A 25,238-nucleotide genomic window follows, 5' to 3' on the forward strand; every position below is an offset into this window, starting at 1 on the left:
GGCAACGGGCAGGTGCGTCCCCAAATTAATAAGACAGCAGCGATTGCGGCCTGCCCGAGGCCCAAGACCAAAAAGGGGGTGAGACAGTTCCTGGGGCTGGCTGGCTACTATCGTAGGTTTATACCTAATTATTCGGACGTCACAAGACCGCTGACTGACCTCACTAAAAAGGGGGCGCCAGATCCGGTCCAGTGGACGGAGCAGTGTCAGCAGGCTTTCTCTGAGGTAAAGGCTGCACTGTGTGGGGGGCCACTTTTACACTCCCCTGACTTCTCTCTCCCTTTTACGTTACAGACGGATGCGTCGGACAGAGGGCTGGGGGCCGTTTTGTCCCAGCAGGTGGAGGGGGAGGACCGCCCGGTCCTTTACATCAGTCGGAAGCTGTCAGTGCGTGAGGGGCGCTACAGCACGATTGAGAAGGAGTGCCTGGCGATCAAGTGGGCGGTCCTCGCCCTCCGTTACTACCTGCTGGGGCGCCCTTTCACCCTCTGTTCGGACCACGCGCCCCTCCAGTGGCTCCACTGCATGAAGGATGCCAACGCGTGGATCACCCGTTGGTATCTGGCACTCCAACCCTTCAACTTCAAGGTGGTCCACAGGCCGGGGGCGCAGATGGTCGTGGCGGACTTCCTCTCCCGTCAAGGGGGGGGGGGGGGGGGAGTCGGCTGCAGGCCGGACGGGCGCCCGGCCTGAGTCGGGCAGTGGGGGTATGTGGCAGCGGGGGCGTGGTCAAGCGCCGGTCTGTGACAGGAGGGCGGAGTCAGGGAAGGTAAGCAGCAGAATCACTTCACCTGAGAGCAATTAACCTGTGTTTGTGTGTCTTCCCAGCAACCACGCCCTATATAAGGAGAGAGAGAACAGAGGAAGTGAGCTCTCTCCCGCACCAGATGACTTGTGTGAGTGTGTGTATGCATGTGGCTGGGAGAGTATACATTGCAACTGAAAAGTGCAAAATAAAATAGTTTTTGGAACTCAGTTCTGGCCTGCCATACTTCTGTGCTCCACCCACCTGCTCTGACATCTACAGTGATTCATAATACATTTGTATTGTTTAAAAGTAGTTGAACAATGATTCAATGAACAGCTAAAACTCAAACTGTGCTTGATAATAGATTTAGAATATGTACTAAAAATGTGTATCTAAGATATCTGGTATACTCTATAAGGTGCCATAATGTTTCATGAAAAGTGATCGAAATTTTGTCATAAAAGTCATAAAATAGCAGCTTTTTCCATAACTTTGAGCTCCTGGTGCCACCATTAAACTTTTGAATTTTGTCAAAATATTTCACCCAGTGTGTTTTCTTACCAAAAGGAACATAAAAACAAAAATGCATCATGATCAGAGGAACTTTTCATTTTTGGGGGCAACTGATGCACCCTAGTGTTTAATTAGTACAGTATATACTGTAGCTGCTGATATGTTGGACAATGCATGGCTACAAGCGACAATGACAGTGCTAGTGTGAATGTGTGAATGTAGGGTCCAACATGGTCTATCCAGCAACAGCTTAGGAAAGATTGAAAATTAAAAAAAAAATTTTTTGGTGAAATAGACATCTAGTTAGTGAAAGTTGGGTTCTATTTCATTTCTATTGACTGCCAGAGGCGGTGCTTTAAGCACCTGGATGTCCATCATGTGTATGTGCAGGTCGAGTGTTTGTATTAACAAAGTCACCTGTGATCTGGGTGACGTATGCTCCCTGCCCCAGCACCAAAGGCACACTAACCCAGGAAGTGACCTCTTGGCAATCTTCTCACAAGTATTCCTCGTGACTGCCAAGCTCTGGCAGTCATCCAAAATTCTGAGAACCGCGGTTACATACATAACCATCATTTCCCCCCCTATTTACCAGAATTCAGCCATAGGGACATCTGACATGTTTTCCCAAACCTCCATACATGATTTGCATTTGTGCAAAGAGCACATAATTTTAACAACATGAAATTATTTCCAACTAAGGTCTCTAATCTGTGTAAATGCCTCAGTAGTTAAGTTTCTCTGCTAATGGCTGAAGAATATCAGCTCAGATCTCACTATTGCTGGGTTTCAGTCACATGACTTTTCTTAGTGGTTTTACCAGAAGTGAAATAGCTGGTGGTCTAAAGGCTGCTGTAGTGCAAACAACTAGCTATAATAACTTAGAGTATGCTCGTAATCTAGAAGCCACTGCTCACTTTAGATATATTCAGAAGATTGCTATGTGCAATGGAATCGACCCCTATAGTCTGGGAAAGAAGGTGTGGCAGCGGGGGCGTGGTCAAGCGCCGGTCTGTGACAGGAGGGCGGAGTCAGGGAAGGTAAGTGGCAGAATCACTACACCTGAGAGCAATTAACCTGTGTTTGTGTGTCTTCCCAGTGACCGCGCCCTACTTAAGGAGGCAGAGCGAGAGCAGAGGAGCTCACCCCCAGACTAGACGCTGGTTGTGTGTGTCTGGTCAATGAAAGATTGTTCACTGAAAAGTGTGACAATAAAGCCCTATTTCGAACCTGATCTCTGTCCTGCCATCCTCTGTGCTCCACCCATGCATAGCAAACTGTTAAAGTGGTGCTGAAACCCGGAAATAGTGGCGCACAGTAGCCGATCAGCCCCATGGAGTCCTCCCCGTTCGCTGATCTGGTCCACGCCCTTGCCATGGCCCAGCAAAGCCAGCACCAGACGCTAGTCCCCTCCGCAAGGAACAAGAACGGCGCTTCGAGGCACTGGTGCTGGCCCAACAGGAAGATCGGGAGGCGTTCCGGCAACTCCTCGCGTCGGCGGGGTCCACCAGCGCTCCCACCGTGGGCCCGTCCCCCCTCACCTTAACCAAGATGGGTCTGCAGGATGACCCGAGGCTTTTATCATGCTCTTTGAGCAAGTTGCAGAGGCCTCGGGGTGGCCGATGGAGCAGTGCGTGGCGCGCCTCCTCCCCCTGCAGCTGAGAGGCGCAGCTGGCCGCGCTACAGCTCCCCGCCGACTGCCGGCTGGCCTACGGGGACCTCCGCCGGGCCGTCCTCCAGCGCGTGGGGTGCACCCCGGAGCAGCAGCGCCAGCACTTCCGCGCCTTGCGCTTGGAGGAAGTAGGCCGGCCGTTCGCATTTGGCCAGCAGCTCCGGGACGCCTGATGGTGGTGGTTGAGGGCCGACAACCTCGACGCCGAGGGGATCATCGACCAGGTGGTGCTGGAGCAATTCATTGCTCGCTTGCCAGTAGGAACCGCGGAGTGGGTCCAGTGCCACCGCCCAGCGTCGCTGGATCAGGCAGTCGAGCTGGCGGAGGACCATTTGGTGGCTGTTCCGGCGGCAGGACAGCAGACGGCGTCTTCTCTTCTCTCCTCTTCTCTCTCTCTCTCTCCTCCTGTGTCCCGTCCTCGCCCCATTCCCCCACCGCGGAGGCGGGGGCCGGCGTCACCCCAGCTGGCCCGCCGCACCTGCGGTGCCCTCCCGTTTCTCCCTTCTGTGTCTGTCTCTCCCCCCCTCAGGTGAGTGAGCCCCAGAACACCGGTGCAGAGGGGAAGCCCGGGCCGGTTTGCTGGTGCTGCGGGGAGCCAGGCCACCTTCAGCAGCAGTGCACAGCGATGGAGGTGGGCGCGGTGGTTCGGATCCCCGACACACCAGAGGCTGCCCTCGATCGGGCCGGAGTGTATCGCATACCGGTGAGTATCCAAGGGGATACATATCAGGCGTTGGTGGATTCTGGTTGTAATCAGACCTCAATTCACCAAAGCCTGGTGCAAAATGAGGCATTGGGGGGAGCACAGGGGGTGAAGGTGTTGTGTGTGCACGGGGACGTTCACAGCTACCCTTTGGTGTTGGTCCACTTTTTTTCCGAGGGGAAAAAGTTATAGTGAAGGCGGCGGTTAATCCTCGCCTTACCCACTCTTTGATTTTGCGGACTGATTGGCCGGGATTTTGGGATTTAATGACACACTTAGTAAAGAGTGGGTCCTGCCATTTATCAGGGGGAGGTCCCGGTGTCGCTTTGGCGGGAGCAGCTGTCACAGAGCCGTCTACGTCATCTCCACATCAGAGTGAGGAGCCGCCGGCCCCTCCTTTCTCTGTTGGGGAATCCCTCGCCGATTTCCCATTAAAGCAGTCGCGAGACGAAACTCTGCGGCATTCGTTTGACCAAGTGAGAGTAATTGATGGTCAAACACTCCAGCCGAACGCCACCCCGTCCTTCCCCTACTTTGCGATTATGAAGGATAGGTTATACTGAGTGACGCAGGACACTCAAACTAAAGAGCAAGTCACGCAACTTTTAATTCCAAAGAGCCGCCGGGAATTGGTATTCCAGGCGGCTCACTTTAATCCCATGGCTGGACACTTAGGGCAGGATAAGATACTAGCCCGAATAATGGCCCGATTCTATTGGCCGGGGATTTGTGGCGATGTTCGTAGGTGGTGTACGGCGTGCCGCGAATACCAGTTAGTAAATCCAGCGGCCATTCCAAAAGCGCCTTTGCGCCCTCTACCATTAATCGAGACCCCGTTTGAAAGAATTGGGATGGATCTCGTCGGGCCATTAGATCGGTCAGCACGAGGGTACCGCTTTATATTAGTTCTGGTGGACTATGCAACGCGATACCCTGAAGCAGTGCCCCTGCGCAATATCTCAGCATGCAGTATTGCAGAGGCGCTCTTCCGCGTCATCTCCCGAGTTGGAATCCCGAAAGAGATTCTGACTGATCAAGGCACCACGTTTATGTCACGGACACTACGCGAACTGTATGGGTTATTGGGAATTAAGCCGAGCCGCACCAGCGTGTATCACCCACAAACGGACAGTTTAGTGGAACGGTTCAATCGCACCCTCAAAAATATCATTAAAAAATTCGTAAGTGAGGACGCACATAATTGGGATAAGTGGCTCGAGCCCTTGTTGTTTTCAGTGCGAGAGGTCCCCCAAGCCTCCACGGGGTTCTCCCCGTTCTAATTATTATATGGGCGTAAGCCGTGCGGCATTCTAGACGTGCTGTGGGAAAATTGGGAGGAGAGACCTTCACAAAGTAAAAGCGAAATTCAATACGTTATGGACCTGCGTGCAAAACTCCACACGCTCACCCACCTAACCCAGGAGAATTTGCAGCAGGCCCAAGAACGGCAAGCCCGCTTGTACAACAAGGGTACGCGCCTTAGGGAGTTCACACCGGGAGATAAGGTACTCGTACTGTTGCCCACATTGAGCTCCAAATTGATCACCAAGTGGCAAGGACCCTTTGAGGTCACACGGCGAGTCGGGGACGTCAACTATGAGGTGAGGCGAACGGACAGGGGTGGGGCGCTACAGATTTACCACCTCAATCTGCTTAAACTCTGGAATGAGGAGGTCCCCGTGGCGTTGGTGTCGGTGGTTCCGGAGAAGGCGGAGCTGGGGCCGGAGGTTCAAAAAGGGGCATTGGCATCACGTACCTCTCCGGTCCCCTGTGAAGACCACCTCTCCCCGACCCAACTCACGGAGGTCGCCCAGTTGCAGACCGAGTTTTCCGACGTGTTCTCGCCCCTGCCCGGTCGCACCGACCTCATAGAGCACCACATTGAGACGCCCCCAGGGTGGTAGTGCGTAGCTGCCCTTACAGACTACCCGAACACAAAAAAAAAAGTGGTTCGGGAAGAACTCGAGGCCAGGCTCGAAATGGGCATCATTGAGGAGTCCCACAGTGACTGGAGCAGCCCGGTGGTCTTGGTACCCAAGGCCGACAGGTCGGTCCGGTTCTGTGTGGACTATAGGAAAGTCAACGCGGTGTCTAAATTCGACGCGTACCCAATGCCTCATATTGATGAGTTGCTCGATCGACTCAGCACTGCTCGCTTTTATTCGACACTGGATTTGACGAAGGGATATTGGCAGATCCCCTTGACTCCACTATCCCGAGAGAAAACGGCCTTTTCCACACCGTTTGGTTTACACCAATTCGTCACACTTCCGTTTGGGCTGTTTGGGGCGCCCGCTACTTATCAGCGGCTGATGGACAGGGTCCTCCGCCCCCACGCCACCTATGCGGCTGCCTACCTCGACGACATCATCGTCTATAGTAATGACTGGCCAAGGCACCTCGAACACCTTAAGGGCCATCCTTAGGTCGCTGAGGCGAGCGGGTCTCACAGCCAACCCGAAGAAGTGTGCGATTGGGCGGGTGGAAATACGGTATCTGGGCTTCCACTTGGGCAACGGGCAGGTGCGTCCCCAAATTAACAAGACCACAGCAATTGCGGCCTGCCCGAGGCCCAAGACCAAAAAGGGGGTGAGACAGTTCCTGGGGCTGGCTGGCTATTATCGTAGGTTTATACCTAATTATTCGGACGTCACCAGCCCGCTGACTGATCTCACTAAAAAGGGGGCACCAGATCCGGTCCAGTGGACGGAGCAATGCCAGCGGGCTTTTTCTGAGGTAAAGGCTGCACTGTGTGGGGGGCCACTTTTACACTCCCCTGACTTTTCTCTCCCCTTTATGTTGCAGACCGATGCGTCGGACAGAGGACTGGGGGCGGTTTTGTCCCAGGAGGTGGAGGGGGAGGACCGCCCCGTCCTGTACATCAGCAGGAAGCTGTTGGTGCGTGAGGGGCACTACAGCACCATAGAGAAAGAATGTATGGCCATCAAGTGGGCGGTCCTCGCCCTCCGGTATTACCTGCTGGAGCGCCCTTTCACCCTCTGTTCGGACCATGTGCCCCTCCAGTGGCTCCACCGCATGAAGGATGCCAACGCGCGGATCACCCGTTGGTATCTGGCACTCCAACCCTTTAATTTCAAGGTGGTCCACAGGCCGGGGGCGCAGATGGTCGTGGCGGACTTCCTCTCCCGTCAAGGGGGGGAGGGGAGTCGGCTGCAGGCCGGACGGCTGCTCGGCCTGAGCCGGGCGGTGGGGGTGTGTGGCAGCGGGGGCGTGGTCAAGCGCCGGTCTGTGACAGGAGGGCGGAGTCAGGGAAGGTAAGTGGCAGAATCACTACACCTGAGAGCAATTAGCCCGTGTTTGTGTGTCTTCCCAGTGACTGTGCCCTACTTAAGGAGGGAGAGCGAGAGCAGAGGAGCTCACCCCTGGACTAGACGCTGGTTGTGTGTGTCTGGTCAATGAAAGATTGTTCACTGAAAAGTGTGACAATAAAGCCCTATTTCGAACCTGATCTCTGTCCTGTCGTCCTCTGTGCTCCACCCACGCATAGCGAACTGTTACAGAAGGATTTGTCATATGATCTCGAAAACTACCCTTCAGTCGAGTTCCCCGATATCTTGAACTATCTGGTGTTGCAGACATCCTTCTACACTGCAAAACAGGTGGAAGAGTATGGAGGCTTACAGATTTTTGTATGTGGCTGGGTAAAGGACCTCGCTATCAAGTCGCTGCCAAATGAATCCTGTATTGTTTTTGCCCGTGTAAGTATTTTTTTTAAGCTTTTCATTCGCATCTTTACAATGAAGTACTGCAAGTTGAAGTGTAAACAAACAACAGTTGGCTTGATTCTCACTTGTGTTGGCTCTTATCTCTCAGCTAAATCATTCACAAAGATCATCAGAAACCCCTTTAAAGACCTGGATCTTAGTTAAACAAAACGGAGAAGTGATCATGGCATATTGTAACTGTATGGCTGGGGAAGAATTTTGTCGCGACCTTCATGCATATGGACTTTGTGAGGAGTAAACAAAGAAACAGCTGGGGACTTTAGCACTTCATGACTAAAAAAAGTACCGTAAAATAACGACACATAGCAAGAAAAGTACTTGGAAAACACTAAGGACATAGCTGAGAGGGAGATACAAACCTTTCACCAAGTGATCACTGCAAACTCGAGCATGCTTCGACTCGGCTCCCTTCGATTTCAGCGAGAGGTTCGAAAACCACTTTTCTCCACATCTTTTTGTGAAATCCTGTGTTCGTTCACCCTATTTTATTAGTTCACAGGAAACCCTGAAGAAATTTTTATCAGTTTCATGGTTTAATCGATTCGAACAACCTAAAACAATGCAAGTGTAAGGCATTTTTCATGCAAGCAATGCACCTTCTCTGTACAAATGCTTTGTCAACTGAGCTTTGGGAGACCACCAGCTAAAGTTTTGAATAACTAATGAGGCGGATGTGACATCACGTGAAACCCAGCGATTCTCAAATGACTTTCCTTATGAATAAGTGTCTGCTATATAGACAAATGTTAATGAATCCACTTGACTGTCTGCTTAGAGGATTTTGGTCTGATTGGTTCTTCAGCAAAACAAAAAGGAAGAGATGAGATCTCAGATCTCACTATAATAGGACTCAATTAAACTCTGGATTAGTTCCTTAATTACAGTGTATTATTTGTGGAAGAATTAAAACAAGTTTTGAATAACTAATGAGGCGGATGTGACGTCACGTGAAACCCAGCGATTCTCAAATGACTTTCCTTATGAATAAGTGTCTGCTATATAGACAGTGTATTATTTGTGGAAGAATTAAAACAATTGATAAACAATGCATTCACAAATATTTTCTTTTTTCAAATTATGTCTTAAAACACACTATGTTCAAATGTATTATAATGATCGTGTTAAGGGAAGCGATACAGTGGTGGTTGAAAGTTTGTGAACCCTTTAGAATTTTCTATATTTCTGCATAAATATGACCTTAAACATCATCAGATTTTTACACAAGTCCTAAAAGTAGATAAAGAGAAACAAGTTAAACAAATGAGACAAAAATATTATACTTGGTCATTGGACCATGCTAACCACTTACACCACCATGGGTGGTGTAAGTGGTTAGCATGGTCGCCTCACAGCAAGAAGGTTCTAGGTTCAAGCCCAGTGGCTGGCGGGGGCCTTTCTGTGTGGAGTTTGCATGTTCTCCCTGTGTCTTCATGGGTTTCCTCTGGGTGCTCTAGTTCCCCCACAGTTCAAAGGCATGTGGTTAGATTAATATAGGATGGCCTTGGGCAGAGGTGCCCTTGAGTGAGGCACCTAACTCCCAGCTGCTCCCTGGGTGCTGTTAGCATGGCTGCCCACTGCTGTGTGTGTGCTCATTGCTCATGGGTGTTCACTGCTTCAGATGGGTTAAATAAAGAGAGGAATTTCACAAGCATGTGATGAATAAAGTTGCTCTTCGTATTATTATTATTATTATTATTATTATTATTATTTATTGAGGAAAGTGATCCAATATTACATATCTGTGAGTGGCAAAAGTATGTGAACCTCTAAGATTAGCAGGTAATTTGAAGGTGAAATTAGAGTCAGGTGTTTTCAATCAATGGGATGACAATCAGGTGTGAGTGGGCACCCTGTTTTATTTAAAGAACAGGGATCTATCAAAGTCTGATCTTCACAACACGTTTGTGGAAGTGTATCATGGCACGAACAAAGGAGATTTCTGAGGACCTCAGAAAAAGCGTTGTTGATGCTCATCGGGCTGGAAAGGGTTACAAAACCATCTCTAAAGAGTTTGGACTCCACCAATCCATAGTCAGACAGATTGTGTACAAATGGAGGAAATTCAAGACCATTGTTACCTTCCCCAGGAGTGGTCGACCAACAAAGATCACTCCAAGAGCAAGGCGTGCAATAGTCGGCAAGATCACACAGGACCCCAGGGTAACTTTTAAGCAACTGAAGGCCTCTCTCACATTGGCTAATGTTAATGTTCATGAGTCCACCACAAGGAGAACACTGAACAACAATGGTGTGCAAGGTGGGGTTGCAAGGAGAAAGCCACTGCTCTCCAAAAAGAACATTGCTGCTTGTCTGCAGTTTTCTAAAGATCATGTGGACAAGCCAGAAGGCTATTGGAAAAATATTTTGTGGACGGATGAGACCAAAATAGAACTTTTTGGTTTAAATAAGAAGCGTTATGTTTGGAGAAAGGAAAACACTGCATTCCAGCATAAGAACCTTATCCCATCTGTGAAACATGGTGGTGGTAGAATCATGGTTTGAGTCTGTTTTGCTGCATCTGGGCCAGGATGACTTGCCCTCATTGATGGAACAATGAATTCTGAATTATACCAGTGAATTCTAAAGGAAAATGTCAGGACATCTGTCCATGAACTGAATCTCAAGAGAAGGTGGGTCATGAAGCAAGACAACGACCTTAAGCACACAAGTCATTCAAGTCGTTCTAATGGTTAAAGAAGAATAAAGTTAATGTTTTGGAATTGCCAAGTCAAAGTCCTGACCTTAATCCAATCGAAATGTTGTGGAAGGACCTGAAGCGAGTAGCTCACGTGAGGAAACCCACCAACATCCCAGGGTTGAAGCTGTTCTGTACGGAGGAACGGGCTAAAATTCCCCCAAGCCGGTGTGCAGGACTGATCAACAGTTACCGGAAACGTTTAGTTGCAGTTATTGCTACACAAGGGGGTCACACCAGATACTGAAAGCAAAAATTCACATACTTTTGTCACTCACAGATATGTAATATTGGATCATTTTTCTCAATTAATAAATGACCAAGTATAATATTTTTGTCTCATTTGTTTAACTGGGTTCTCTTTATCTACTTTTAGGACTTGTATGAAAATCTGATTTGGTTTCAGGTCATATTTATGCAGAAATATACAACCCCGATTCCAAAAAAGTTGGGACAAAGAACAAATTGTAAATAAAAATGGAATGCAATGATGTGGAAGTTTCAAAATTCCATATTTTATTCAGAATAGAACATAGATGACATATCAAATGTTTAAACTGAGAAAATGTATCATTTAAAGAGAAAAATTAGGTGATTTTAAATTTCATGACAACAACACATCTCAAAAAAGTTGGGACAAGGCCATGTTTACTACTGTGAGACATCCCCTTTTCTCTTTACAACAGTCTATAAATGTCTGGGGACTGAGGAGACAAGTTGCTCAAGCTTAGGGATAGGAATGTTAACCCATTCTTGTCTAATGTAGGATTCTAGTTGCTCAACTGTCTTAGGTCTTTTTTGTCGTATCTTCCATTTTATGATGCACCAAATGTTTTCTATGGGTGAAAGATGTGGACTGCAGGCTGGCCAGTTCAGTACCCGGACCCTTCTTCTACGCAGCCATGATGCTGTAATTGATGCAGTATGTGGTTTGGCATTGTCATGTTGGAAAATGCAAGGTCTTCCCTGAAAGAGACGTTGTCTGGATGGGAGCATATGTTGCTCTAGAACCTGGATATACCTTTCAGCATTGATGGTGTCTTTCCAGATGTGTAAGCTGCCCATGCCACACACACTAATGCAACCCCATACCATCAGAGATGCAGGCTTCTGAACTGAGTGCTGATAACAACTTAGGTTGTCCTTCTCCTCTTTAGTCCGAATGACACGGCATCCCTGATTTCCATAAAGAACTTCGAATTTTGATTCGTCTGACCACAGAACAGTTTTCCACTTTGCCACAGTCCATTTTAAATGAGCCTTGGCCCAGAGAAGACGTCTGCGCTTCTGGATCATGTTTAGATACGGCTTCTTCTTTGAACTATAGAGTTTTAGCTGGCAGCGGCGGATGGCACGGTGAATTGTGTTCACAGATAATGTTCTCTGGAAATATTCCTGAGCCCATTTTGTGATTTCCAATACAGAATGATGCCTGTATGTGATGCAGTGCCATCTAAGGGCCCGAAGATCATGGGCACCCAGTATGGTTTTCCGGCCTTGACCCTTACGCACAGAGATTCTTCCAGATTCTCTGAATCTTTTGATGATATTATGCACTGTAGATGATGATATGTTCAAACTCTTTGCAATTTTACACTGTCGAACTCCTTTCTGATATTACTCCACTATTTGTCGGCGCAGAATTAGGGGGATTGGTGATCCTCTTCCCATCTTTACTTCTGAGAGCCGCTGCCACTCCAAGATGCTCTTTTTATACCCAGTCATGTTAATGACCTATTGCCAATTGACCTAATGAGTTGCAGTTTGGTCCTCCAGCTGTTCCTTTTTTGTACCTTTAACTTTTCCAGCCTCTTATTGCCCCTGTCCCAACTTTTTTGAGATGTGTTGCTGTCATGAAATTTCAAATGAGCCAATATTTGGCATGAAATTTCAAAATGTCTCACTTTCGACATTTGATATGTTGTCTATGTTCTATTGTGAATACAATATCAGTTTCTGAGATTTGTAAATTATTGCATTCCGTTTTTATTTACAATTTGTACTTTGTCCCAACTTTTTTGGAATCAGGGTTGTAGAAAATTCTAAAGGGTTCACAAACTTTCAAGCATCACTGTATATGAGAGCATTATTATTGGGTTTTTTTTAATATGCACTATTATGATGTACCTTATCACATGTTGCACTGTTATTGTTTCCAGTTCCACCACTTACATTTCAGAATACCCGCTGCTACCTCACTACATTGTGTCACTTTATATGGCTCTACACCACTAGCTTATGCAAACCACTAGTTGATGTAGTGCCACTACCAAGTCTTGTTGTTTGTTGTTGTCTTTTGTGAGCAATTGTTCTTATCTTATTTTATCTTATGAGGGAAGCCATGGCCTAATGGTTAGAGAAGCAGCTTTGAGACCAAAAAGTTGCCGGTTCAGTTCCCTGGACCAGCAGGAAGTGCCCTTGACCAAGGCACCTACCGGTAATCTGCAAAACACAATCTGCTAAATGCCATTAATGTAAGGTGTCTTATTGATTAAGAAAAATAGAAACTGGGCATCCCTCACTACAAGCTTACATTTGGAAAAACCTCATAAAGAGCACTGAGTGGAGAAAAACTCCCAGAATTTTCAACAGATCCTGTTCCCACTGTGTGTCAGTCCACGGCAGAATCTCTGAAGACAGAACCAGAGCTGAACCACAGCTAAACTCGGTTTAGTCGAGAGGGAATTATTTTAGATGTGGTTTGATGTCAGATGAATGGCATTGTGCTATCTTGTCACCCTATTAATACATAGCCAATGACATTTAGGCATGCTGGGCAGGAAGAGTAAGGAATCATTCAATAAAACGGAGTGTATAATTTCATTAGATCCTTCAGTGATTACATTACAGTAACTTCACTCATACATTTTCCAAAAATGAATTCTGTTTGCATTTATTCCAGTTTCAGAGGTAATGCAGAGTGGAAAGGGTAAGGAAATATATTAAAAAGGATGAATGTTGTGGACAAGAACGTTGTGACCTGGGTATTTCTGAGTTCAGGCATCTGTTTAAAACCTAATTAAGAACATTATACATACTTATCATGACATTGCATATGCATTAATTACAGTCCTGATTACACATCCTGCAAAGTAAAAATAGAAAGGAAAAAACAGAAAGCAGGTTGACTGACCTACTGAACACATTTGCTGCGTGTGTGTGCTCTGTTGCACCAGCTGTTGCAGCTGACGTAATGACGTGATCTGAAACCATAATTGTGTGAGATGATTTCTCGACTATTTACCTTTTGTAGAAGTGCAGATCCTGAATATTTTACAGCAACAGCATTCAGCTGTTCTGAAAGGCTATTGGCCCATTTTTGAACCCTGGAAGAAAAAAAAAAAGGTGATTATTAGACCTGGTCAGTGTGCTTGCTGTAGTGACATACATTAAAGAATGATAAAACCACCTATGTGGTATGTGGTAGTCGATATAAAATAAAAATATATTTTATTTAATAATAATTGTATAAAATAATAATAACAATAATAACAATAATAAATTATTATTATTATTATTATTATTATTATTATTATTTTGTTATTTATCATTTTTATTATAAAATAATTATAATGATAAATTTAATAAAATATTTTATAGAATAAAATTTGCATACATTATTTAATAAAATATTAAATAAACAAATACAACCCCAATTCCAAAAAAAGTTGGGATGCTATGTAAAACGTAAATAAAAGCAGAATGTGATTTGCAAATCATGAAAACCTTACACTACCAGTCAAAAGTTTGTACACCCCTACTCACTCATTCATAGGTTTTCCTGTATTTGGACTATTTTCTATGTTGTAGAACAATACTGAAGACATCAAAAGTATAAAATAACATCTGGAACATATATGGAATTATGTAGTAAACAGAACAAGTGTTTAAAAACAACAAAACATGTTTCATATTTTAGATTCTTCAAAGTAGCCAGCGTTTACCTTGACAACGCTTTGCACACTATTGGCGTTATCTTAACCAGCTTCATGAGGTAGTCACCTGGAATGCTTTTCAATTAACAGGTCTGCCTTGTCAAAAGTTAATTAGTGGACGAGTTTCTTTTCTTAATGCATTTGAGATCAAACAGTGAATAGTAAATCATAAAAATACAGTAAATAGCCCTATTCCACAACTGTAGTAATCCATATATATTATGTCAAGAACCCCTCAACTAAGTAAAGAGAAATGACATCCATCATTACTTTAAGACATGAAGTATCTTTTAATTCATAAAAATAAAGAAAAAAAACAAAAAACATTGAATTAGAAGATGAGTCCAAACTTTTGACTGGTCCTGTGTATATAAAAAGCATGAAAAGGAAAGCACAAGCTGTGAATATTAGTAGGTAACTATGAAGTTCCTGTACCCATATGGGAAACCATATGATCATCTGTGCACCAGCTTGAGTGTCTGGCTAGTTTCCAGTAACATATTAACTGGGGCTACATTTAACATGGCACCACAGAGTCAACCTGGAGCTGACAATCTAAATCTACGGACATGTCCATGCCCATCAGTCACAAAAAGCAACTCTGAAACTATAAGAATGTGATTCTGATCGTAATACATTTCTATCTCACGCTATATGGCCACCAAAATTATTGGCATCCTTCAAGAAAATGAGCACAAAATTATTGTTGTAACAATCTTTTACACATAATGATTTTAGTGGACGTTTTTGTCTGATTGGAAAAATTATTTTACATTCTTCTTGTGTTCTTCTTGTGTCAGAAGGAACTTAATTTTTGAGCAAACGTTTTGGCCAAAAGGGGAATCCACAGTAGCAAAAGCCACCCATACACAGCGTAAAATACACACAGAGGTGAATTATTCATGCTTTGAATAATTCATGCTGCTGGTGGTTCAGAGGCTTTTTATGAAAATTAATGACATGATTAATTTTGTTACATCACAGGAAATATTTCCCCCAAAATTCCACTGTTTTGAATGAGCTTTTTTAACCCATTAACAAGATAATGAACTCAAACACACCAAATCACAGCAGAACTGATTGAAAGGAAATTAAATGAGTGTTTTTCAATGTCTGGCTGAGTCTTTGAGTTTAAACTTTTGAAAACCTGTGGCCTGAATTAGAGAGGACAGTCCACATGCACACACCTAAGAATATAAAGAAGCTCCAAGCTTGTTCGACATTACGAGAAGAAGCTCAGTGCTGTTATTGTCTGTAGAGGAGACTTCTCCAAGTATTAATTGTGGGGTGTCAGTAGTGTTTTCAGTAAACATTTGCACTACTTGAGAAATATTGAAAATGGTATATCTCATTATCTCCAGCCGCTTTATCCTGTTCTACAGGGTCGCAGGCAAGCTGGAGCCTATCCCAGCTGACTACGGGTGAAAGGCGGGGTACACCCTGGACAAGTCGCCAGGTCATCACAGGGCTGACACATAGACACAGACAACCATTCACACTCACATTCACACCTACGGTCAATTTAGAGTCACCAGTTAACCTAACCTGCATGTCTTTGGACTGTGGGGGAAACCGGAGCACCCGGAGGAAACCCACACGGACACGGGGAGAACATGCAAACTCCGCACAGAAAGGCCCTCGCCGGCCACAGGGTTCGAACCCGGACCTTCTTGCTGTGAGGCGACAGTGCTAACCACTACACCACCGTGCCGCCCAAATGGTATATCTTTTAAAAATAAATAAATAAAACCCACAATGCATTACATGATATATTTATGAAGGGTGCCAAAACGTTTATAGTTGTCTGCATATGCAAAGTGTAAAAAACGATGCAAAGCATATATTGATTTTGCACCACTGGAGCACTTGGCTCTGTAAACCACATAAAATGCCCATTTGTCTGCTTGTGTGATTCTTTCCTCCCCATCCATGATGTGAAGGTACGGTATCAGGAGAAATTGATTTTATACAGAAGCCCTTTATCGATTTAGTATTTACTAAAAATAACCCCACAACTGTCTGAATCAGTTCTCCTCTGCCATTTCGACTCTAATGCCAGAGAGTATTCAACCCAAGTAGTAACACAGGAAATTAAACCCTCAAATAATCCCAGATGATGTTAAATTGACTGATCTCAGGGACTGCATTTGTATTTGCTGTTGTTAGAGTTTCAGTCGAAAATGATTTGAGACTTTGCAGACTATATATAGTGGAGTGCAAAATATATAAGAAATCTCATTTATACTAAAGCAAAATGGATAATAAAAATGGTCAAATAGCATATGTTAAGATGTTAATTTAAGTGAAATGCAGTAAATTATTCATGAAACAAAAAAAGGCAAGACAGTTGTAAAACCATTTCTAGCCTTCTGTATCCTCTGAACAGCTCTCAGACGTCATCGCCTCCACTCCTTACAGGCATCTCAGTTACGATTCTTCTATATACAATTCAGTTGCGATCAGAAGTTTATATACAGTGGCATGCAAAAGTTTGGGCACCCTTGCTGAAAATGTCTGTTACTGTGAATAGTTAAGTGAGCAGAAGATGAACTGATCACCAAAAGGCATAAAGGTAAAGACGACACATTTCTTTTCAGTGTTTTCTGCAATATTTGTGTATTATTTTTGCTTTGTACAATTGAAGAGTGAAAAAAGAAAAGGAACACTATGCGAAAGTTTGGGAACCCCAATACATTTGAGTTCTCAGGTAACTTTTACCAAGGTTCCAGACCTTAATTAGCTTATTGAGCTGTGGCTTGTTCAAATTCTTCATTAGGAAAGGTCAGATGATGCAGATTTCAAAGCTGTATAAATTCTCTGACTCCTCAATCTTGTCCCTAAAATCAACAGCCATGGGCTCCTCTAAGCAACTCCCTTGCATTCTGAAAAATAAAATAATTGATGCTCACAAAGCAGGAGAAGGCTACAAGAACGTAGCAAAGTGTTTTCAGGTAGCTGTTTCCTCAGCTTGTAATGTTATTAAGAAATGGCAGTTAACAGAAACAGTGGAGATCAAGGTGAGGTCTGGAAGATGAAGAAAACTTTCTGAAAGAACTGCTCGTTGGATTGCTAGAAAGGCAAATAAAAACCCCTGTTTGACTGCAAAAGACCTTCAGAAAGACTGAGAAGACCCTGGAGTGGTGGTGCGCTGTTCTACTATGCAGCGACACCTGAACAAACATGACCTTCATGGGAGAGTCATCAGAAGAAAACCGTTCCTGCATCCTAGCCACAAAATTCAGCGTCTGAAGTTTGCAAATGAACATCTAAATAAGCCTGATGCATTTTGGAAACAAGTCCTGTGGACTGATGAAATCAAAATAGAACTTTTTGGCCACAATGTGCAAAGGTATGTTTGGAGAAAAAAGGGTGCCAAATTCCAGGAAAAGAACACCTCTCCAACTCTGAAGCATGGGTGTCGATCGATCATGCTTTGGGGTTGTGTTGCAGCCAGTGGCACAGGGCACATTTCATTGGTCGAGGGAAGCACTGATTCGAATAAATACCAGCAAATTCTGGAAGCAAACATCACACCATCTGTAAAAAAGTTGAAGTTAAAAAGAGGACGGGTCCTACAATAAGACGATGATCCAAAACACACCTCAAAATCTACAATGGAATACCTCAAGAGGCACAAGCTGAAGGTTTTGCCCTGGCCCTCACAGTCCCCTGACCTAAACATCATTGAAAATCTGTGGATAGATCTCAAAAGAGCAGTGCATGCAAGACAGCCCAAGAAACTTGTAGAACTGGAAGCCTTTTGCAAGGACAAATGTGTGAAAATCCCCCAGGTAAGAACTGAAAGATTATTAGCTGGCTACAAAGAGTCTTTACAAGCTGTGGTACTTGCCAAAGGGAGTGTTACTAGGTACTAACCATGCAGGGTGCCCAAACCTTTGCTTCGGGCCCTTTTCCTTTTGTGTCATTTTGAAAATGTAAAAGATGAAAATTAAAAAATTGTTTTTGCTTAAAATATAAAGGGAATGAGTCATCTTTAACTTTAGGCCTTTTGGAGATCATTTCATCTTCAACTTGCTTAACTGTTCACAGTAACAGCAATTTTGACCAGGGGTGCCCAAACTTTTGCATACCACTGTATATAGACACGAATGTCATGGCAGAGATTTCTTTGAACTGCTCTTATTCGGTGGCAGAATGATTAATTTTCTGAAGTCGACACTGAAAAATTACTTACGGTATACAGGGTCAAAAAAAAGCCTTTATTTATCACATGCACACTCAAGCACAGTGAAATTCCTCCTCTGCATTTAACCCAACTGAAGCAGTGAACACACGCAAGCGAGAAATGAGCACACACCCAGAGCAGTGGGCAGCTATGCTACGGTGGCACGGTGGTGTAGTGGTTAGCACTGTCGCCTCAAAGCAAGAAGGTTCTGCGTTCGAGCCCAGTGGCTGACGGGGGGCCTTTCTGTGTGGAGTTTGCATGTTCTCCCCATGTCTGTGTGGGTTTCCTCCGGGTGCTCCGGTTTCCCCCACAGTCCAAAGACATGCAGTTAGGTTAACATGGGGTGGCCTTTGGCTGAAGTGCCCTTGAGCAAGGTACCTAACCCCCAACTGCTCCCCAGGCGCTATAGTATGGCTGCCCACTGGTGTGTATGTGTTCACTGCTTCAGATGGGTTAAATGCAGAGGATGAATTTCACTGTGTGCTTGAGTGTGTGTGTGACAAATAAAGGCTTCTTCTTCTTTTACAGTACCCTTGGGGGTTAGGTGCCTTGTTCAAGGGCACTTCAGTCATGATACAGAGGAAGAGGAAAGTGCTGTTGGTTTACGGTTATTTAGCACAAATCCTAAGTCTTTTAGCACAAGATCCAAGAACACTTAATCTTTATTATGAATACTTACTGATCATGTTTAAAGACGTTTGATGGATTTTTTTTTTATGAAAGTTGCTGAGATTCTGATCGAAAATGTGCGATTGTATTTCCCCACTCCGCTTGCACATACATTGACCATGGCTATAGATGCATTTCCACACTATGGTGGATATCAGAGTCTCTTCAGCGCTATATCTTGGGATCACTGTGGCAGATAACTTGTGCTGGAATGAGCATATTAATAACATCTGCAAGAAGACAAATTCAACTCTTGGGCTACTGCGTCGTATCCTTAGTGGATGCGATCCAAAAGTTAAAGATCAAGCCTATCGTTCGTTGGTGCGTCCAAAGCTCGAATATGGTTGTAGTGCGTGGAACCCCTATACTAAGCAGAGTATCGACCAAATTGAAATGGTCCAGCGTTGTGCTGCACGATTCGTCTACAATGACTATTCTCGTTTTAGTCATGTGACTCCAATGATAGAGCATCTTGGTTGGGATTCTCTTGAAGATCGCAGACTTTTCTTTCACGCCAGTATGTTCTACAAGATCTTAAATGGACATGTTGGCATTTGTTTCCCTCCTGAAGTGCGTCAAATTACAAGAGCTACTAGACTACCAAACACTCGTCCTTTTCATCAAATCAGTGTATCAAATAATGTTTTTAAGTTTTCTTTTTATCCAAGGATGATAATAACATGGAATAATTTACCTATAAATGATGTAAATTTAAATAATTTTAAATCCATTGTGGGTGGCACGGTGGTGTAGTGGTTAGCGCTGTCGCCTCACAGCAAGAAGGTCCTGGGTTCGAGCCCCGGGGCCGGCGAGGGCCTTTCTGTGTGGAGTTTGCATGTTCTCCCCGTGTCCGCGTGGGTTTCCTCCGGGTGCTCCGGTTTCCCCCACAGTCCAAAGACATGCAGGTTAGGTTAACTGGTGACTCTAAATTGACCGTAGGTGTGAATGTGAGTGTGAATGGTTGTCTGTGTCTATGTGTCAGCCCTGTGATGACCTGGCGACTTGTCCAGGGTGTACCCCGCCTTTCGCCCGTAGTCAGCTGGGATAGGCTCCAGCTTGCCTGCGACCCTGTAGAAGGATAAAGCGGCTAGAGATAATGAGATGAGATGAGATGTGCTTGCAGCCATTACGTCATAAGCAAGTATTTTATATAAGTTTTTAGATTATATTGTAAATAGATTTTGTTGACCATTATATTTATATATTTTATTTAAGTTTTTTTTTTCCTCCTAGTATAGTGTATGCTGTTTTTAGGAGTATTTTCATTAAAGGATTAAAGGCTCATAGTATATACATCCATTTCTGTTCACCGACTACTCAATTAAAAGAAAACAATAGGATTAGAGAAGTGAACATTTTTGCCATCTATCCCCATTGTCCCCATATTCCATTTCAACGACAGGTTTAAAGAACGACACAAAAACACAATAGACTTTATTATTATTCAAATAAAGTGCAAGCTGTTCTTGATCTGATCGATTTGTGCGAACTGTCTGTAATCTGTGCACTGTGATTTTTTTCACAAATGAGTCAAATGAGTGTTTGTGGTTTATTGATTTGGTAATTTAGTCTTAAATAATGTTTTTTTAGTGGTTGATAGCATTGAACAAAAAAAGAAATATTGAATTCATATATAAACACGCTGCAACAAAGTGAATTTCTCTGTAAACTAGCCACAGCTTCGAGACTTGTCTTGATGATCAAACAACCCTTACATCTTAGCGTCATCTGTTCTTCTTCATCTTCTTCTTGTGTCACGATTGCTGTATTATAAACAATTGATATATTAATTTTGGTAGTTTTGTCATCCCTGAACTTTCATATTGCACTTTTATTTAATTGCCATTCGTTCTAGGATACTTTAGTAGACGTTTCTTTTGTTTGTTTACATATCACAACTGTTGGTTGCGACATGTTGGTTGAGACATGATTCTCATTTTTCTCATTGAACTTGGTATTTTTTTGGTTAAAGACTTTGTTGCTTTATTAGTCAAATACATATGAAAACAGTAATATGTCATATCAAATGAATTTTTAATAATTTGAGTAAGTTTTTAGGAATAGATTACGCTCTTAGTCGGCAAAACACATTGTCAAGCAGGGCAAGAGACATAATACCCCGGTTGATTAAATTGGCAAACGCGTAATTATTGACAGTCAGTTGAATTTGTGATATGATCAGAAGTGACTGAAGTTATCTACGAGAGTGCCCACAATTCAAGGTTTGCTATGGCTTAACTACAAATATCCAAAGACACCAAAGGATCGGATTTTCAGTCCATGTTTCAGGGACCAACAACTGATCCTTAACATGCACAGCAGCAGAAATTCCGGCTTCCAGTCCCGAAACAATCATAATAAACCCCTTCCGATATCAAGATGAGTATTTTTTTCGATTATTGTGACCATAATCCAGAGTTGTGCTAAGAGACTTTAGAACTTATGCTAAAAGACTTTTGTGCTAAATAACCAGATACCATACTGTTCATTCACCCAACTATCCTCACATTTTTCCTGCCATTCCCAGGGATTGAACTGGTGACCCTTTAAGTGGCACCATTTAAGTGCCACCATTTAAGTGGCACTTAAAGTGGACTCCAAGGCTGCTTCTTTAACCTTCAGGCTGTGGCCACCCCCCTTTTTTATTAAATAATTTATTTTTATATTTATGTATATATAAAAGATAGATAGACTCAATCTGTGCGCGCGAACACACACACACACACACACACACACACACACACACACACACACACCGTTAAAATGATCGTTTTTTCTGATGTAAAAAAAATGAGACCACGATAAATAAATTCAAAATTTGTCCCACCTTTAATGTGATCTATAACCTGTACAATTCAATTGAAAAACAAACAAATCTGTTAGGGGGAAAACATAAAAAATAAAAAACTTACAATAAGCTGGTTGCATAAGTATGCACACCCTTAAACTAATACTTTGTTGAAGGACCTTTTGATTTAATCACAGCATTCAGTCTTTTTGGGTCGGAATCTATCAGCCTGCCACATTTAGACTTGGCAATATTTGCCCACTCTTCCTTGCAAAAGCGCTCCAAATCTGTCAGATTGCAAGGGCGTCTCTTGTGCACAGCCCTCTTCAGGTCACGCCACAGATTTTCAATTGGATTTAGGTCTGGGCTCTGGCCGGGCCATTCCATTACTTTTTTGGGGGTCATTGTCGTGCTGAAAAATGAAATTCCTCTTCATCTTCAGCTTTCTAGCAGACACCTGAAGGTTTTGGGCAAAAATTGACTGGTATTTAGAACTGTTCATAATTCCCTCCACCTTGACTAAAGCCCCTGTTCCAACTGAAGAAAAACAACCCTAAAACATGATGCTGCCACCACCATGCTTCACCGTGGGTATGGGGTTCTTTTGGTGATGCGCAGTGTTGTTTTTGCGCCAAACATACCTTTTGGAATTGTGGCCAAAAAGTTCAACCTTGGTTTCATCAGATCATAACACATTTTCCCACATGCTTTTGGGAGAATTGATTTTTATTTTTTTTTTTGCAAAATTTAGCCAGGCCTGGATGTTTTTCTTTGACCCTACCTCATAGTCCAGACATACGGAGAATACGGGAGATTGTCGTCACATGTAGTCCACAACCAGTACTTGCCAGAAATTCCTGCAGCTCCTTCAGTGTTGCTGTCGGCCTCTCGGCAGCCTCCATGACCAGTTTTCGTCTTGTCTTTTCATCAATTTTGGAGGGACGTCCAGTTCTCGGTAATGTCACTGTTGTCCCATATTTTCTCCACTTCTTGATGACTGTCTTCACTGTGCTCCATGGTATATCTAATGCTGTTGAAATGTTTTTGCACCCTTCTCCTGACTGATACCTTTCAACACTGAGATCCCTTTGCTGCTTTGTAAGCTCTCTGTGAACCCTGGCTTTGCTGGAGGATGCAACTGAGCAAATATCTGAACTTTATTTGGGGTTAATCAGAGTCATTTTAATTGATGGCAGGTGTGAACCCAAAAAGACTGAATGCTGTAATTAAATCAAAAGGTGCTTCAACAAAGTATTAGTTTAAGGGTGTGCACACTTACGCAACCAGCTTATTGTACATTTTGTTTTTTATGTTTTTCCCGCTAACAGATTTGTTTGTTTTTCAATTGAATCATACAGGTTATAGGTCACATTAAAGGTGGGAAAAGTTTTGAAATTATTTATCGTGGTCTCATTTTTTTTACATCAGAAAAACCAATCATTTTAACGGGGTTTGCAGACTTTTTATATCCACTGTGTGTGTGTGTATATATATATATATATATATATATATATATATAAAACGTCCCTTAAAATCTGACCACGGCTGTATTTGCCCGTTATGACTCACTGCATTCATCAAATTAAACCTGGAGTCTGACAGTGTGTATGATCATATCTTTAGTGAGATATTTTAGAATAATTGTGCCTTATAATTTGTGGACAAACCTGCATGTCTTACATTGCTTTACTTTATTAACCTGAGATACTATGAGTAATCAGCCAACCAGTTAACTGTGCGACTTTGAGAATATTCTTCAGGAGACTAGCTTTACTGGTACAGCCAATCTCATCTCATCTCATCTCATTATCTCTAGCCGCTTTATCCTTCTACAGGGTCGCAGGCAAGCTGGAGCCTATCCCAGCTGACTACGGGCGAAAGGCGGGGTACACCCTGGACAAGTCCCCAGGTCATCACAGGGCTGACACATAGACACAGACAACCATTCACACTCACATTCACACCTACGGTCAATTTAGAGTCACCAGTTAACCTAACCTGCATGTCTTTGGACTGTGGGGGAAACCAGAGTACCCGGAGGAAACCCACGCGGACAACATGCAAATTCCGCACAGAAAGGCCCTCGCCGGCCACGGGGCTCGAACCCGGACCTTCTTGCTGTGAGGCGACAGCACTAACCACTACACCACCATGCCGCCCGTACAGCCAATCAGTGGTATTAAAAAGACACGCTTGGTCTTTCAATTTGCAGTGAGTGATACTTATTTGACCAAAATTCATAAAATAAATATAATACGCAGTATCAAATGATTTTACATAACCATTACAACTGTCACTGATTAACATCTGCACAATAATAATAATAATAATAATAATAATAGAATAAATGCAACCTCATACGGCATTGATAAGAATATCTTACGTTTCAGGTGAAATCTTCATCTGTGCATCGGTCAGGAGATACAAGCAGCCTGAGTAAAGCAGGAAGACTGTGACCCATGAAGGCTGTGTTCTGTTGCCCATAATCCCAGTAAAGCACATTTGTGCCCACTGTATCACTGACAGGATGCGTCCTGCTCTACTGGAGCTTACAGCTTCACTTTACTTCAACTTCAGCTTCACCAAAACCTTAGTCTGAGTCTCATCCAAAAGTTCACATTTATTCATGATGACTTCAGCAAGATTTGTATTCACCTGTCCCTGTCAGAGCTTCAGATCACACACACCCACACCCACACCGGTCCTTGTTTAAGAGCAAATGTTCACTGGTCATGAACAGATGCTTGTTGGCTCCAGATCTTCTGCTTGATAAAATCCTGTTGAGCATTCTTCATTTTGAAAAAAAAAAAGAAGCAAAAATGCTGATATATGACTGAAAAATAAACCCTTCTTATCGCAAATGAAATGAAATACTTTGCCTTTCAGGTACTTCTATTCTCATGAATTGACAAAGGTGTGAGAATTTGAGAATTAATGCATACAATATTGCAAAAGAGCCATAGATGCGTTTGGACAGGGAGTCCCAACATCAACAGACTCAATCTGCTGCTCTGCATATAATCCACTTGGATTACACTCTCATCACATGGTGAGTTCACAGGCTAGGAGGAGGGGAAGTGGAAAACAGAAGCGAGGGGGGTGTGAAGGGCGAGGAAGAGGATTGGGCGAGTTAGAGAGTTGTTGGTCCTAAGAGGATTAGCAGTGACTTCTGGAGGCAGGATCTTCTCCATCCAATCAGTGCAAGTGAAAAGCAGGGCCCTCAAAGGTGAGCTTTCCTGAGAGACAGGGACATCTAGTGGGTATCTGAACGCTGACAACAATTTCATACCACATGAGACACTCTGCTGGGCTCTTGAGGCAGGTGTTTTCAGGTGATTTATGACAGGATGGGGGAAAATATCAAATCCACTATGATAATGGCACAAGACAACCTTTTCATGAATTGTAAAGAATCTTCAGACACCTGCCCTCAATATGATGGCATATTTGTTAACTATGCTGACAGATGAACAATAACCTCAAGGCTCTGGTAACCTTTAGTTCTTGATGCACAAATATCAAAGTATATACTTTATATGGGCGGCACGGTGGTGTAGTGGTTAGCACGGTCGCCTCACAGCAA

General features: G+C 43.7%; 1 protein-coding gene across 1 annotated transcript in view; it reads right to left on the reverse strand.

Annotated features, from left to right (window-relative positions):
- The window catches only part of cacna2d4b (calcium channel, voltage-dependent, alpha 2/delta subunit 4b), a 103,576-nt gene extending 79,437 nt beyond the window's left edge, over positions 1-24,139 (reverse strand). Inside the window, exons 1-2 of the mRNA XM_060927031.1 lie at positions 24,039-24,139; positions 13,322-13,403 (exon numbers count right to left, since the gene is read on the reverse strand). Coding sequence (XP_060783014.1) covers positions 13,322-13,403; positions 24,039-24,139 — 183 coding nt within the window. The remainder of the gene's footprint in view (positions 1-13,321; positions 13,404-24,038) is intronic.
- Between the last annotated feature and the right edge of the window lie 1,099 nt (positions 24,140-25,238).

The sequence above is a fragment of the Neoarius graeffei genome, chromosome 8 (genome assembly GCF_027579695.1).
Source record: "Neoarius graeffei isolate fNeoGra1 chromosome 8, fNeoGra1.pri, whole genome shotgun sequence".
Lineage (NCBI taxonomy): Eukaryota > Metazoa > Chordata > Actinopteri > Siluriformes > Ariidae > Neoarius > Neoarius graeffei.